The sequence below is a fragment of the Calonectris borealis genome, chromosome 11 (assembly GCF_964195595.1).
Source record: "Calonectris borealis chromosome 11, bCalBor7.hap1.2, whole genome shotgun sequence".
In the NCBI taxonomy this organism is placed as follows: domain Eukaryota; kingdom Metazoa; phylum Chordata; class Aves; order Procellariiformes; family Procellariidae; genus Calonectris; species Calonectris borealis.
The window spans coordinates 3,650,364-3,666,796 of record NC_134322.1 but is presented as its reverse complement, the minus strand read 5'-3'; the positions used below and the strand labels follow the sequence as shown (position 1 = coordinate 3,666,796).

The 16,433-nt window shown below is 50.7% G+C and overlaps 1 protein-coding gene across 7 annotated transcripts; it reads left to right on the top strand.

The window, feature by feature from the left end:
• The first annotated feature begins 14 nt into the window (after positions 1 to 14).
• On the top strand, positions 15 to 15,333 carry UBAP1L (ubiquitin associated protein 1 like). Of its 7 annotated transcripts, none has more exons than XM_075159794.1 (6): positions 15 to 96; positions 3,499 to 3,650; positions 5,458 to 6,210; positions 7,678 to 7,899; positions 8,665 to 8,969; positions 12,077 to 12,167. In XM_075159794.1, exons 1-6 carry the CDS (start codon positions 63 to 65, stop codon positions 12,081 to 12,083), a joined length of 1,473 nt encoding a protein of 490 aa, XP_075015895.1. In that variant the 5' UTR covers positions 15 to 62; the 3' UTR covers positions 12,084 to 12,167. The 7 variants fall into 7 exon arrangements, with proteins under 7 accessions (XP_075015895.1, XP_075015893.1, XP_075015896.1 ...); XM_075159792.1 differs by having other exon boundaries at positions 17 to 96; positions 3,451 to 3,650; XM_075159795.1 differs by lacking the exon at positions 15 to 96 and adding an exon at positions 134 to 969.
• Positions 15,334 to 16,433: the final 1,100 nt, after the last annotated feature.

The window sequence follows — 16,433 nt, the reverse complement described above, 5'->3', positions numbered from 1 at the left end:
TTTTTTTGCTTGAAGCGTTTTTACTCCGAGGGAGAGATTTGTTTTAGTACTTGGCATCAAATATGACTCCAATGTGGAGAGAATTGCTGGCACAAGGTTTGTGTGAAGGAACTTCTCCCTCCTACAAGGTAACAGAGGCAGCTGATTTTGAAGCCTTCCGTGTTCTGGACAGTTTGCTTGAAACAGTGACGGGCCGTATGGGTTTGGGGCTTTGCTGGTCTACGCAGATTGCTGTGGCATCTTTCCAGAGCTGCAGTCGTTATTTTTGCTTAGCCCTGATGTGTGGGAATGGATTTAATCTCTCCAATTCCTTACCTCTTTGCATCACAACATTGTGTAATTCATGGAGAAGGCAACATGTAATGACCTAAATTCAACACTTGGGCCTAATATGTAATGTTAATAGTTCTTGGCTGAAGCTTTGCATTGATTTCTGTTAGTAAGAGCACACGAACCAGTCATTTTTGCTAGAGTTAGAATTAATGTGGGTGCCGAAGTTTGCAGTTCTTGCTCACGTGTATATCGCTTACCTATAGCACCCCAAAATGCAGATTACCGTGAAGTCTCTGGAGGTAGGGGTTCTGATTTGCACGTCCGTACATCCTCCCATCCCTACTGTCACTTCTAGCATCTCGTTACTCCAGGACCTATGGCTGGGTCAGATCATGGGGAGTCTTACCTGATGAAAAAGCAAAGTTCAAATAGCATAAAAACAATTGCAGAAACAACGCTTTCAGTTCCGGAAGCTTAGTGACCGGAGGATGCTCTGCTTAAATAGTTAGGCTCCTTATCCCATCAGCACGTCTGATGGGACAGGCTAACTCCTTAAGCTACGATAATCTTAGAACTGTCAAAGTCAGATGCTTGTCCGACACGGCAAGAATTTAAAGGACTGAACAGTAGATAAGCAGGCAGCGGAGAAGCAACCCTGTTCTCCCTGGGAGAAGAGCTCCATGATTTTGTCTGACGGTAAGGATAACTTCATATTGTTAATAAAAATAGGACTTGAAAATGCCAGGGGGTGATGTACGTTTAGGTATGTTTCAATCCCTCAAGCTTTCTGTGGTTTGTTCTACATTCTTGCTCTTGTATAACGACGTCTGAATTAAAATGTTTTATATTTTTAGTGAGGAAGGTGTTGAAGCCACAGATGGGAGAGGAATGTTTAAAGTCTTAACTCATAAAATACATGGAGACAGGGTATTCATTCTTCAAAAATCCTTGCGTATTCAAGATTTAAGATTCAAATTTGTCTGAGTATAGTATTTCTTACTATTTTTAAGTTTTAAAACATTATTATAGCTCAGAAGAAAAGAGGGGTTGGCTATGAGTTGCCAAGGCTCATTTGCATCCTATTCCTTCCCTGGTCCCAGTGCAGTTCAGGTTTCTTGTGCTTTTAAGGCACATCCTCTTCCTGATGCGAATTTGTTCGTTTGCCAGCCTGTGTCTTTGCTGTGAAAGCGGGCAGGGCCGGCGTGAAGCAGATGAGGTCAGAACCTTTGTAGGAGTTGCTTTCTGGTGTAAGTTGGTGTTTACGACTGACCCTCTTTTATTCTTGTCTAGTAGCACTTCCGTTGTCATCGCTCCTCACCCCAATGTACTACTATTTTTTCTAAATAGCGGTTTGGGGAATTAACACTAGTGGGAGCCTTTCTCAGAGCACAGTATTTATGCGGTGAAATACAGTGAGGTATGGTACCATAATATGTCCGTATTTTCTTCACCGTGACTTCAGACACATTCACTACCCATCTCCATCCCTTCAAGTGGCGTTTAAAACCAAGAAAAGCTGTTCTAGGTGACGGATGACGAGATACTCTTTTCCGTCGCATCTTTGCACTGCACAGCTTTTGGGAAGAGCTGATTTACAGCGTAAGCTGCGAGGAGGGTCTGTCCCCCTTGCAGGCAGGGGCTGCACGGCCACGCGGAGAACTTGGAGAAAGCTGCGGGAAGGTGGCTTCCCTTAAAAGATGTTTTCACATGTTGTCTTTTTTGGTGCTGACATGGATTATAACTTACGCTGAGCCCTCTTAGGCTGGGGAGCAGATGGCCTGGCTCCTTGCAGGCTCCCGACACGTTGCGGGTGTCGCGTGTTAGCGGCAGTACATGTGCGGAGCCGCAAAGCTGGTTAGGGGCTCTCCCTGTGCTCCAGCCCCGGGTATTTAAGGCTCCTGGCATAAGCAGGCGAGCGACAGCTTTTGTAATTCTAGGAGCAACTGAGTTGAACCGAGTGAGTGTGCCTGTCGCTCTTCCTTTGTGGTCTAGAGGCAGTTTGTTAGTCCTTTGCTAACGTAAGAAATGACCTTGAATGCCATTTCCCATTATAGACCCTTATTTTTGCATTAAACTAACAGGCAGCTTTCCTCCATACATTCATCTGCTTATTTTCTTTTTGTGGAGTGTTTATCCTCATTGTCATAGAAGCCATTTCTTTTTAAAGGGAAAAAAGATCAGGAAAAGCACTTAGGGATGTCACCAAGTGTTTACTGTCTGTGTCCTGGGAATGGCTGCTGAGAGCTGCTGCTTCGGGATGAGCACGCATGGGCTGCGGGTACCAGAGCTTGATGGATTACTGACCATTAGCTCTAGCCAATTGACAATATATAAAGGAAATTATTTTGCTTGCTGTTGTCGTTGGGAAGCTGAGGACTCGAGGCTTCATGCAGCTGTAGTGACTTTTTACTAAATTGAGACATTTATACAGAGCTGATGGCTACGCTACTGCAGTAATATTTTCCATGCCGCCATTCCCAGTTCATCAGAAATTTTTTTCTCCCCTGCTATTCCTGATCTAAAAAACATCACCACACTTAAAATGACTCGATGGTTCTTAAAAAGCTAATCTGGCCTTAAAATGGCTCCTTCGATATCCCTCTAACACCAAAGCTTGCCTGATGCACCAGCCTCCTTGTTTGGCTCGCGGTAAGCTGCTGCGGCGCTGGAGGGGCTGCCCTCGCCCCCGCCGGGCTGCTCCGTGTGATGGCTTAGCAGCACGTGGCCGCATGCATGAGCTCCGTGACCACGGGTGCTCTTGGGTCATGCAGAGAGAGGAGACCTGCGAGGTGTCTTCCTTGGCTGCGGTTTCTGCCTCTGTAACTGGAAAAAGTGTTTGGTCTGTTCCCAGCTTGGGAAAGGGAGCGTGCGATGGGCAGCGGAGGGAGAGGGAGAGGCGGGAGGAGGGATGGAAAGCAGCGGGGCATGCATGGAGGTGGAAGCGGAGGAGAAAAATGCTCAGGATGTCTGCCAAATGAAGCTGTAAGCTTGGTCAGGTCCTCCTGGCTCAAGCTCGGAATAGCAAAGGTTAGTTCAGGCAAATCTTCCCGGTATCAGTAATTAAGATTTTGCACACAGTGGTTTTTACTTGGCTGGCAGCGTCTCTAAGGGCTGCGTTCCTTTTACCGGTGTCACTTGAAATAGCTCATCTTTCCCTCCTTCCACCCAACTTTAAAGGTGCTAGTCCTGCCTTCTACAGCTTTGTTTCATCCCTTTCTCTGGCAGCAAGAAATCAGACAGCAGCGATGAGCTACCTGGATGAAGTTCCCTTCCGGACGGCCAGGAGCCTCGACGGGGACTCAGGGGGAGAAAACGCTTTAATGACCGCCCCAGCCATCGACCTCCCCGACTGCGCCGACATCCTCATGAGCACCATGGTGAGTCACCTCCGCCTGCATCCGCGCCCGGATTCGCTTCTGGGGGGGATGCTCAAAGGGATGTCAGCGGTGTTTGCCTTTTCTTGTGAAAGAAGGGAAGGGAAACCTCTCCTCCTAATTGATCTCCTCTTAATTGTCTAGTTTGCAGGAGTGGGAGGAGGCGAGGACGATTTGTGGTGGGTGGGAGTGAGGAAGGGATAGGTTTGGGGTTGGTTTTTTTTAATCCCATCCAAGCAGGAGGGTTGGGTCTTTCTGGGCTCTGCTCTGTGATTGTTTTCTAGTCTGCAATCATCACCATCTCATTTATTAATAATATTTATTAAATATTTATTAATAAATCTAACAGAGATGTAAGCAGGCAACGCTACCTGTGCTGGCAACATATATATAAAATATGTATATATATATTAAAAATACCCTGTGGCACTTTGTGATCTTCCACATTGCTCGTTCCTAAACTGCTTTTGAATCTACACCTATTGCTATAACAGCTTTGTCACCAATTTTAAATGCCGGCCCAGCGATTTGGAGGAGCTATCTGTGCTCTGGAAGGGGGTAGGAAGCCTTTCCCTGTACCACTGCGCTGAAGGCATGGCGTCAGCTCTCCGGGCTTACGGGTAGCGCTAGCACAGGTCCAGTCAAAGACGATTTCAGCAATACTTTGCGTGTTTAGCCTTAAATAGTCTCACCCGTAGATGGGGTCAGTGCACTTCATGGGGGGAAGGCGATCTGGGTGATCCCAAACAGCCCCTGCTCGCTCCTGGTGGTGGATGAACCAGCAGTAAACCCCACATCTGGCTTTTTGCTAGCTCAGCCTTGCTCATCCCTCCCCCAAAAATGACACATCCCGAATCCGCAGGACGCGTTTAACGTGAAAAGTTGCCGTGTTGTTCATTTTAAGCAATTCCTCCGAAGGAAATTTTAATGCACACATTTTTTGCCACCCGTGTAAAGGCAGGTGATGGTCTGCATCCCCATGCACCAGCTGAGGTGGTCCACCACCCCGTCCTATCCCGGGAAACCCCCAGCCCTGGGTTTCTCCCTGGTCAGGGATGCGTCACTGCTCCCCGCAGAGGCCGAGCGATTGCGCTGGCGGTCCGGGCTGATCCTTCTGGAGGCACGTGGTGGTATTTTCCTCGGGGAGGTTGGTTTGGGTCCACAGCCTACAAGTGGCAAGGAGCAGTAAAAACAGCATTCCTGGGCTGTGAATGTACTTGCCTGTCTGTCCGGAGGAGGCCTTGTTTGGAGAGCTCTGGGACGGGCAAGGCTTGTTTGTTCCAGGAAAACCCTCAGATTTCAGTCTCAAACATGCTTATATTTTAAGCCGGACTACGTGGAAATGACGACTCTGGGGACCGGCCGAGCCCCTGGCGCCGGCGGAGACTCCCGTGGCTGGTCCTGCCTCTGCCCATGGTGGCATTTCCCCCCCGGTGGCTCCTGAGTCCCCGTGCCCCATGTGGCTCTGCCAGGTGCCACTAACGGGTGCTGTCCCCTTCCACAGCAGCCAAACTGACACAAAACCACCTCTGAGCGTAAGACACCTATCAAAAGAATTGTAGCTACAACTCAAAATAGCAATAACTTCATAGCCAGATTTTTTTCAAGTATAAATTTGGGGGATTCCCTATAGGGATGAGGCTGGCACTGCCCAATCCTATGGCCCTAATGCCCGCAGCCAGCCCCGATGCTCGGGGAAATAGGAGCCGATATGGGAAGGATGCAGCCCTTAAGCCCTCGTGAAGCGCGTGGTTTGCTCCCTGCCCTGTGTTTCAGATGCCTTCACCAGCTGCTTCTCCCTCTTCCGCAGCACGACTTCTCGCTGGAAAGAAAAGTGCTTTACTGGGTCGAGGTGGCCTCTCAGCAGCAAACCTCCCAGCATCGGGTCACCTCTGAAGTCGTCCCCACGGCTCCGCCGTGCTGGCTGCTGCTGGTGGACCCCACCGACAGCTACGGGGGGAGAGCGCGGGACGGGGCGGTGCGGCGCTGCATCAGCCTGAGCGCTGCCGACGGCAGCTACGGGCACGCCAAGGGCAGAGGTGCCTTGTCCGACACAGAGAGCGAGACCTGGCACTCGGAGGAGGACGAGTACTCAGAGGACGACGAGTACTCCTCGACTTCCTGGGAAGAGAACGACAAGGATGAAAGGGTTTCCAGGAGGAGAAACGCTGGGAGAGGTGTGGCTCCGCGTCCCAGCTTTTACCAGACCCGACCAAAGACATCGCCTGGCTTGCTGGAGCCCTCACCGGAGAATGGCAGCCACAACCCAGCCAGCTCGGATCCGAGCAAGCAGAGAAGATCCATGGTGATCTTTAACAACATGAAGAACGAGCTGGAAGTGGCCAGGAGGAAGCTGGCTGCTTTGGTGCATCCTTTGAACAGAGCCGTCGAGGAAAGCAGAGGGGTCCCGGTGCCACGGCCGCTCCCCCAGCGTCCCTGCACCAGCCGCGGCGTCAAGTACGGTCCAGCCCCGGACATGTCCCAGCTGGGGACCTTGGTGCCCGCTCCTCCGGCTGTGGCCGCGCCGATCCCCCCGATCAAACGGCATAAGCCCACGGTGCCGGTGAGGTGTTTTCTTCTGGTAGCCCTTTGCTTGTCGCTGAAACAGGAGCGGGGTGGAAGGTGTTGAATCGGTCCCGTTTGCTGGGGTCGGGCCACCAAAATGGAACCAAAATGGGGCTTTGGGAACACTAAACCCATGAGAAATTGCTGACGAGTTTTCATAAGAAGTGAAGGAAGGGTTTTTTTTTTTTTGCCAGGGTTTAAAGGCAAGCTTTCTGGGAGGACGTTTACTTGCTCTGTCCTAACCAAAACATCTCTGTTTTTCCTGACAATCAAGGCATCTTACTTGATTTTCAACTGAAACGCTTAAAAAACCAAGTGAAATAAGTTTTTTCCCTCTTTCCTCTCCATTTTCCCTCTTTAACAGATATAAACAGGGTTTATGGGGAAACGCCCCTTACAGCCATCACAGATGCGCCTCCTGGCAGAAGAGAAGCTGGGGCTTGAACGGAGACAAAACCGGGCTGTTTCTGCGTCCCCGCTGCCCTGGGTCTCCCTCATTACCTGTCCCCGTGCTCACTGCCCTCCTTCACCCTGTTTTGTAGCTGGAAAAGGCCACTTCACCTGACTCCTCTTGCAATATTGGTGTCCTCCTCTGTGGCAAAGGCTGTCTGTTAAAAGCCTAGGAAACTTTATATTTTACAGTCCTATTAGAAATACAAATTGTTTAATGATGGAGACAGTGATGTGAAGTGATGGAGTAAATATTGCTTTCTGTCACCTTAAATCTGAACTGTGCCATGTTTTTTAAGAAATCACATCTCACCCAGCTGCTTGAGAGATTTAGGAGATGAATTACTGAAAACCCACAATTAAAACCATCGGGACACATGAAAGGCCAGGTTATTTATATGTAGTTGCATTAGACATAGGGTAATTAAGGAAAGATTAAATGCCCATGTGTATTTATACACTAAACAGCTGTTGCAACTAATTACTAATCCATCACCCACCCTGCTCGGCTGCTGTTACAAATGGATCATGCCAAATACTAAAGCCTCATACTCAAGCGAGCGTTTCTATCTGCAAGGTCATTTCTGGAGATGGCTTTGTAAGAGAAGCCTAAATACACCTGGTAAACATCACGGGCGTAACTGGGGCATCAGGGGAGCATCCTCCTGCCCAGGCTGCTGCATCACCTGCCCGCAGGCAGCGCTGCCTCTCGCTTGGCCGGTATAGGATGGCATTTATTGCTGGAGATGTGACCAGGGAAAGGAAGCTGCTTTTGCTTTGCCCCATGAACTCTCCTGAGCGCTGTTTTCTCTGATCTGTACCTGTAGCTGAGCCCGGATTTAATTAAGTCTGGTCTCCTTTGATGCCCAAGGGGGTTTGTTCCGTGTATGGGAATTTTCCTCTTCTGGAGAGAGCGAGGTAACTGCCGGCGCTAGAAAGCATTGCTTCAGCCTGGGTCGTTTAACATCGTTTCATGAGCTGGAGCAAGAACACCATCTGCTTTTTTTTCTTTTAGTCCCTCAGCCCCTACGCCTGCCTCCCCCCTGCCTCCACGCCTGCCTCCACGCCTGCGCGACCTCTCAGTTCCCACAGATCCCAGCCGGATTCGGCGGCTGACCTGCTCTCGGCGCTGAGCCAAGAGGAGCGAGACCTCATCGAACCCGTTATAGCCTTGGGCTACCCCACCCGCAAAGCCATCCTCACCCTCCAGAAGACTGGAAGGCAAAGCTTAAGTCAGGTTGGTGGAACTGGCACGGCACCGCGGAAAGCTTTTGGTAAAGAAAAACTTGATTTTCGTAGAGAAGGGGATGGCTGTCTTGCTTGGGGTGGACTTCTGATGGCCTTGGGTTTCCCACTTTGGTATCAGAGCTCAGTTGACAGGGTTTTCCATGAGATCACACGTCTGCACTTTTGCTGTAATAAAATAGCAATGAGTCGCCCTCAGCTTTTCAGCGAGTAATAACGGCCGGGTAATGTTATCTGTTCAATCTGTTGTATGGAGCATGGTGTCCTTTTGAAGTACAAATTTTGCCCCCGTATATGGAAACTTTTTGCACATCGTTTTTTCCGCGCTGTTAGATTCATATGATTATTGCCATGGCTCATCCTGTCAGAGCAGGACTGTACGAATACCTCGGAAATTTGTCTGGGCTCTCTCCAAAACACCAGTTCCCTGAGTTGAAGCAACCAGGGACTCCGTGCAAGCATTGCAGCTGGGTACCAGAGCTCTTTTCCTGAGGAACCCTTTATAATAACCTGGAATTTATTGAAAATAATTAACATACAACCTCTTCCTATCCCTGGTATCTGCGTACGTCGCAGCCCGCTGTACTGCATCCCAATTCCCGAGGTCTCTGCTTGTCCAGACAAACCCCCCGTGGTCCAGATGGGCTCGGAGCATCCGTGCTGTGAGGGATGCTGCTGGCTCTGACGCTCTGGCTTGGCAAGCTTGGGGCTGGACCTGCCCATGCCGGCGCAGGATTTAATAGGGCTAAATTATCAGCTCTTGCAGAGAGAGAAGGGGCTTGATTGCAGCTTAGCAAGAGGAATGTCCTCCGGGCTGTCGTGCCAGGGAGCAGGAACAGACCCCGGGCAGAGGTGTGAGCAGGCACGGCACAGAGCAGCCGCTGTCGGGTGCCGGTCTCCTTCCCGTGCTCCCGGGGAGCTGCCTGTGCTGCGTGGGCCAGCTCTTACCCGTCTGGTTGGTGCACGAAGCTGCTCTGCGGTTGAGTCATCCTGCAGCTTCTGGCTCCCTCCTGAGTCACCCCTGGCTGGACCAGCCTCCCCAGACCCTCGCTGGTGTTTCAGGCAAGCGTCGCTGCAAGCCGAGGTGGGAAGGGAAGCTTTATTTCTTCAATTCATAAAGGTTTCATCTAGGCAGAGGGAGAAGGGCAGAGCCCAGCCCACGTTCTTTGCACAGAGCCGTGCAAGGGTGTCTTGTAGCAACTGCTGTCTTCAATATGAAGAAGCAATGCATCTTACTAAGGATGGAAATGGGTACAGTCTGCTCCCTTCTGTATAAACACCAGGACTCCCATTCCCTTGGAGAAGAGATGAATGCACCAAAATACAAGGTCTGCCTTATATCCTGTGCCTTCTTCACTAGCAGTTCCCATATTTCCCATTTATGCCCAATACAGCCAAGATAAAATGTAAAGCCTAGCCCTTCGTGCGGCTCTTACAAGTACAAAACTACCAAATTAGGCTAAACCTTCCTGGAAAAGATGTTTCAACTCAAGTTAAAAACAAGAGCTGTGGGCACTCTTCATTGCTTGCTGGTGTCACGTGGGGTTTCAGTGTGTGACGATGACAGCTTCAACTGTGAAGATTGATTGTGGTACCAGATGGTAGCCAAAAATTGCTCAATTTCTTTGCAGTGTCAAGTCAAACTGGCAGAGTCCACGTTTGGTGGAGAAGGCAAGTCTGCTGCCTTAAGGACGCGAAGCCTTCTCGATTTTGGTGGAAGAGCCTCTCTAAAAGGCTCAAGCAGGGTTAGTTGACCCAACGGCCCAGAGGTTCATCATCTAGGATGTCATAGCCAAGAGCTAAACCAAAAATGCATCATTGCATTTTGATCAATGGTCATTGATCAATCAAAAATGCATCGTTGATCCATGGAGCTCTCAATGTACGTGTGAGCTGAGACGTGACAGGTGGCTGCAGCTGGTCGGCATCATCTCCCCAAATAGCCGTAAGCATGGGGTTCAGAGCAGGGCGTTCACCACGGGACACAGCCTACTGTGCCGGCCACCTCCTGGCCATGCACGATGGGGAGCCTCTTCCTGTGGTCTGTTGGACTTTTGTGAAGTCAATAATACAGCAAAATATATGCTCAGCTGTGCTTCCATAATGTGCTCCTGCCCCTTTCCTCCTCCAAAAGAACTCGCTGTCTAACCCCAAGTGACGATCTAGGTCTTCAGCGCTTCCTACAAGCCTCGCATCAGCCGTCCCCACTGGTGGTGGCTCCCCGAGCCTCTCCAACGCTTGTATAAGTTGCGTTCTCAGTGGTGGCATTTGCGGCAGTGAGCTGAGCAGGGCTGTCCACTGGGATGCTGACTGGGATGTCCCTACCCGCCCAGAGAGCCTCTGTCCCTGGAGGCTCAGCGCCCGAGCGGTAGTGCCCACCAGCTTTGCGTGTCCCTGGCTTGCACCCTGCTGCAAGACTGGGGAGATGTTTACCCTGTTCCTCCACCATGAAATCAGCATTTGGATCTTTGGTGGTGTTTGCTCGTGGTTTCTTCCATGCTAGCAGCATGGTCCCCATGGTCCAGGTGGGTTGGTGAAGTGGTTGGTGGTAAGACTTCGCTCTTCTTAAGCAGCCAGCTGTGGGAGCTCCTGAAGCGAGGATCTCATGGGGACGGGCCTTTCCAACGGGCGTCAGCCGAAGTAGTACAGGGACATGGAAGACAAAACCCACCGGAGGAGGGATTTCCTTTACGTCACTGCACATGCCCGTCTCTGATGTGAAAAGCTACATTGCTGCACATAACATCAAGTAGCAGCAAATGAGGGAAGAGATCAATCAGGAGGTTACTGATCTAGCAGAGCCTGGAAGTCTCTTCCCACACAAGCAGTTTTTGATGAGGTTGTTGGGTTGACTGCGTAGCAGATAAAGCCGAGCTCTCCAGGGGTGCCTGCCCTGGAGGAACTTCACGTCTAAGTGGAATAAGGAGCCTCCTTGAGAGCTACAAGGGGAGAAGGAGCTTCAAGAGGACAGTGGCACCTCCTCGTCCCCAGCGAGGCGTGGGGCTGGTACCGGACCCAGGGGTTTAGCAGATCATAGTATTTAAAAACCTGTTTTTGTTTAGTCTTCAGGGGAGATATCTATATTATTTTTTTTGTGATAAAAATCATTGAGTTGACAACAGCACCAATTTCATGCTGGGCTTGAACAGCACGCCAGGCTGCCAGGACTGGCCGTGAGGGCGGTGAGCGGCTGTCCCTGCTGCGCCAGGGCAAGAAAACACAGCAATGATCTGGGGTATTAGTCAGGTAACGAGGAAAATAAAAACAGGTTATGAATGCCAATGACTATCTAATTTTTGAGTTAATAAGCTGCTCCTTAAGGCTGACATTTCTTGAAGTTTTTACTCTGCTCTTCAGCCAAACTAGATCAGCTCAACATTTCGAGGAACTTTTTTGGCTTTTTCATATGTTTTATGGTCTTTTACTGAATCCTTCTCCTTGGCTACGGCGGTGCTGGGGAGGGTGGAGGTCTGTGCGCTGGTGGATCCGGGGAGATATGAATCAGCTTCTCCTTGGATGAAGACGGCATGGCTTCGGGGAGGCCCGTGAGATGTTTTTGTTCCCCCTGCTATTGTATAGCTCATTTATTATTGTCTGTCCCATATGTTTTTGGACAGTGAATGATTCTCGTGGTATTTAAAAGATACCACTGGGAATAGTGCTGTCAGCACTCCAAGAACAACGAGAAAAGCCAAAAATAACTGTTTACTTTCAGTAATGACAGCACACGGGTCTCCCCTGGGGTAGGTTTTGTGCTTGGACCCTGGAGCGAACCCGCAGGCGCCTGAACTCCGGCGCATCAAAGGGATGCGGGGTCGGCTGAGGGTAGACATCTCACCGGGGTAGGCTCTGCTTCATCCTCCAGCCTGGAGGTCACCGCTTTGTATCTCAGATGGTTCAGATGTTTGGTTTGCTCCTCGTCCTCCCTCCGCTTTGTTCCCATTCCCACCCTTGGAGGGGGGGGGACACCAAGACATTGTCTTCTCGCGGTGGGATTCCTGCTGACAGACAGACCGCCCTGGCCAAGCATCCGGCAGGAGCCAGCAGGACAGTTGTGCCCCAGGCCCTCCCCACGAGCAGGTCCCTGGAAGGTGGCAAGGTGGGCTCCTGAAGGCACTTGTACCCCATGCCTGCGAGGTTGGATTAACCCTGGTTGTCTTCTTCTGCAGTTCCTGAGCTACCTGGGTGCCTGTGACCGGCTGCTGAAGCAGGGCTATGAGGAAGGGCAGGTGGAGGAGGCCATGGAAATGTTCCAGTACTCGGAGAAAAAGGTCAGATTTTTCTGACACTGCCTGGGGCAGCATCACCGTAAGGACCCCCCCGGGAAGGACACGCGCTCCGTCGCTCTTCTCCATCCGTCCTCTCACCCCGCCGTGCACGCACGATGCTTGCTCAGCCCCTGCGCGGGGAATCCCCCACCCTGAGCCCACCAGCACCCACGCTCGCTACCTCCCTCCCGGCTCCCCCTTTGCATTCACCCCCCCCGGAGAAGAACCGTGGTGGCACGCCGGGTGTTGGTCTCCATCCCCAGTCTCCTCCTGGGAGTAGTGAAGAGCCGGGGTGGGAGAAAAGCTGCTTGAAATTTGGGCTGGCGCTGTTTGACGTGATGCCGACGGCACGTAGGATTGCTGGCTCACCGCTCCGTAGGGCTGTGGCAGCGGGAAGGCGCCCGGGTCTGGGTGTCAGGCGGGGGGTTATTTATTGAGGACGCGGCTCCGGGAGATGTTGTGGTGCTGGGGCCCAGCCTGAGCAAGGGGGAAAGCAGGACAAATTAATTCCAGCTTGCACTCACTGCCTTTCCCCCGTCTCTTTATAACACAGGCAAACACTTGCATGGAATTCATATTAGACTTTATAAGGAATAAGTGAAGCTAGAGGCTGACTTTAGTAAATATTTCTTATTTAAAAAGTTGATGTAAAGGCACACTTTTAAATGCTGGCAGTGTGTCCCCTTGCGCTGCTGTCGGCAGTGGCACCGGGAGTGCCCTTCAGCGGTAATACAACCCGGCCAGGTCGTCTGCCTGCAGCCTCGTCACCCAACGCTGTTTCTGCTGCAACTCTACGCTAAATCCATCCTTAAAACCCCATGATAACATCACTCCTTTCTCTTCCTTCTTCCCCCAGGCAGCTGAATTCTTGCATTTGTTAGCTCAGTTTAACGATATGGGTTTCCAGCAAAATGAAATCAAAGAAGTTCTTTTGCTTTGTGGGAATCAGAGGGAGAAGGCGCTGGAAGAGCTCGTGATGAAAGCCCAGTGACCAGCATCCTGGACCCCAGTCACAGCTTCCCCTCTCCAGACCGGACCCCGAAGGACTCGGGTGGGTCGGCACGCGCTTACCCTTCTGCTGCTCCATCCCCACCCCGAGCAGCACGGCTCACCGGGCACAAACCTTCAAAGCACCGGCTTGGTGCCTCATCTCATTTTACGGACATCCATCATAAGTTTGTTTGTCGCTGTACTAAGGCAAAGGCTTTTTAGCAGGAGTGTTTCTCTCTTCACCCACGCACCTCCACCCTTGATCATCTCAGCTGTTTAGATTAGATGCAATAAGATCCAAACCGCCTTCGGCTTAGACTTTGCAAAACCCAAACCACGGTTTTCTCCCTCCACCTGGGGTGATGGGTGTCGTGTTTTCGACTACAATCAAATGTGGATTCTTAAAAGATTGTATAAATTAACAGAAGAGATTGTCTTCATAAAAACTGAAGGCTCCTGCAGAAACATTTGTTGGTCCTTGCTTGGGAAGAGTCTCAGCTGCCTTAGTCATGGTTGAATATTGTAACTGAAATCCAGTCCGATCACAGCTTCTCCTTTTAAGCCAGAAACTTGAGAAAAATACACAATTCAATGAGGGTAAGGAAAGAAAACAGGCTGCCCTTGCTCTAGAAATACATGAAGTTTATCCAGTGAATGAAAAATGGCTTATGCGAGGGTTTGCGCTCGGGGAATTTAATGAAATCAGAACAGAGAGATGGGGAATGGCTTGGCTGCCCTCGTGCTCTTCCCAAATCAGGAACATTCAGGGGATTCTTCCCTAAACTGTGGAGGCAGTGGCACCAAGTGAAATTAAGCATGAATGTCAGGATCAGGAAAATCTGGATGCCTGGTGGAATTTTTGTATGTAACTGAAGGACGGAGAGTGGGAGATCCAGATCACCTTACGAGATGTGTCTCTTGGCTTGGCAGTGGAACAGTGGACAGTGTTTTCACATTAAAGTGTATTATTTTCCTGTGAATTAGATACAGATGTAATTTCTTTGAGTAAAGATGGTTGGAGGGATTCTTCTGAAATGTATTTGTGTCTTTTCCTGTGAAAATGCCAACTGGCACAACCTAGCAGAGAGAATCCTTAATTAGTTGCATTAGTACCGTTTTTCCATTGTATCCTTCCAAACGATCTCCCAGCCCAACGTACTGCCATCGAGTGAAAACACCGTGTCCCTTCTCCCTGTATCTCTAGGTAGGTGCCAAACACCAGCAGGAGGGTACAGCCCTCCATGCCTTCATCCTCGCCTGGATGCAACGAGGAAACTTGGCATCCAGGTTTTGGGGGTCTCGACCCATCCATACCCAGGGATGCTTTACACCTTCTCTTCTTTAATGGCATTGAAAAGGAAAATGTGGCCAAGGGAGATATTCCTGGGGAGCTCACAGGCTCTTCTTGTTTTTCCTCCAGCTTTCCCTTGGTTATACAAGCTTTTATTTTTGATACGGCCCTTATAAGGCAAGTCCATTCTACAGACAGCTTTTCGTTACGTTCATCCTTGCCAAGATGATGTCACCTTAAAAAGAAACTTGCAAAAGGTTAAACTGTGATTAGATAGATCGCTTCGCCTCGAACTGTAATCTTTGGCAGAGTAAGCACCGTGAAGATTGAAAGGGGAAGATAACGGTGCTGTGCTGGTGCCAGTAACGTTGAGGGCTACATTCTGTTGGAGCGAAGCACATTTGCAGCGTCGTGCCCACTCACCACGCAGAGGCTGAGCAGCCTCTCGCTCTCGTTAGAGATTTGCTTGGTCCTGGCTCATCATTTTTTCCCCACAGAGGTAAGAACTGTGTCTTTTTTCCTCCCTGCGCACCTAAAATTATCTTGTGTTACTTTCTGTATCATGGTCTGGATTAACGGATGCAACAAATTACTCCTTTTGGGAGCATCCGTGCTATACTCAACAGTGCCTGCCAAGACCTGCTCTTTCCCCCAGGTGCTACACTTCAAATCTTAAAACCTTTTGCATTTTGTCGGCAAGTCTCTTTGTAAACCTGTCAAAAAAACAGCGTGTGAAGGTGGGGGGGAGAGGTTGTATCGCTTGGTGGTTTCAGAGCTGGAGGGAAGGAGAGAGCCTGCCAAGTTCAGCTGTCCCGGGTTAGCCACAGGAGCCTGTCATAAATATTTTAGTAACAGAATTACTTTAACTTTATTTTAATGGAGGGTTTAAGCTGTTTGTTCAACTTAAAATGGTTTTAAAGCAGCCTGCTTCCATGTGCTGCCTTCAGTTAGGAGAAGACAGCGTGAAATGTTAATTGGCTTCGTCTAGGGAGGGAACAAGGATTTGACTTGATGGGCTTTCTGCTAACGGTCCGCCCGAGGATAGGAACGATGCTCAGCTAATGCTGCAGCACGGTGTAGAACTGGGGGAGGTCCACCAGCGTCCCCTGCCTCCCCCGTGCCACCATCAGACCTGCACCTCCACCGGCTGCGGTCCCCATCCCGGGGGTGACAGCGGGGTGGTGGCCTGGCCTGGCAGAGGGCAAATGGGGACAAGATGCATCAAGGGGTTTTCAATCTGGACGTGGATGCGAGCTGGGCTTTTCTTGTTTGTTTTGGTTTGTGGTTGTGTTGTGTGGGTTTTTTTCTCAAATGCGGTAACTGTTTTGAAAATGCTGAGAACTTGGCGAGGGTCAGCAGCGGAGGTATTTGAGCCATCCCAGCTGGTATTCTCTTCCGCTCCGTCTCGGCTGGGACGGCACGGGCAGCCCGAAGCCTGCCCCACGGATGGGAAACCAGCTGAGCCATGGGCTGGGTTTGCTGCTGCCCTGGTCCCCGTAGGTCTCCCAGCCGCAGTAGAGGGGACCTCTACGTTCTCCAGCCGTCCCCAGAGCTGGTGTGGAGGCTAACGACCTTTGATGCTAGGGGATGGTATCTCATGAGAACGGCTCATCTGCTTATGGAGTTTTGCTAATGGAGAAGACCTCTGCAAGCCTGGCATCGCCGTGCAGTGGTGGTGCTCTCTCCTCTCCTGCCCTTTTTGCACCCTTTTGTATTTCCAAGGTTTGCCATGTCCTAAAAAGACCCTGTCTTGGCTCAAATGAGCCTCCGGTGAGCACCAGCACTTGCCACCCCATTGGGTCCACGCGGGGCTTGGCAGATGAGCCTGGAGGAGACGATAGCTGGCTAACACACTCGGTGGGGTGATGGGTGGTTCCCAGGTCCCAGAAACCCCTCAGTGCATTAAGCACCGATGCCCAGGAGATGCTTTCCTTCACCCCCCCATCTCCCCTCTCCCCTCCTCCTCCCAGGACCCTG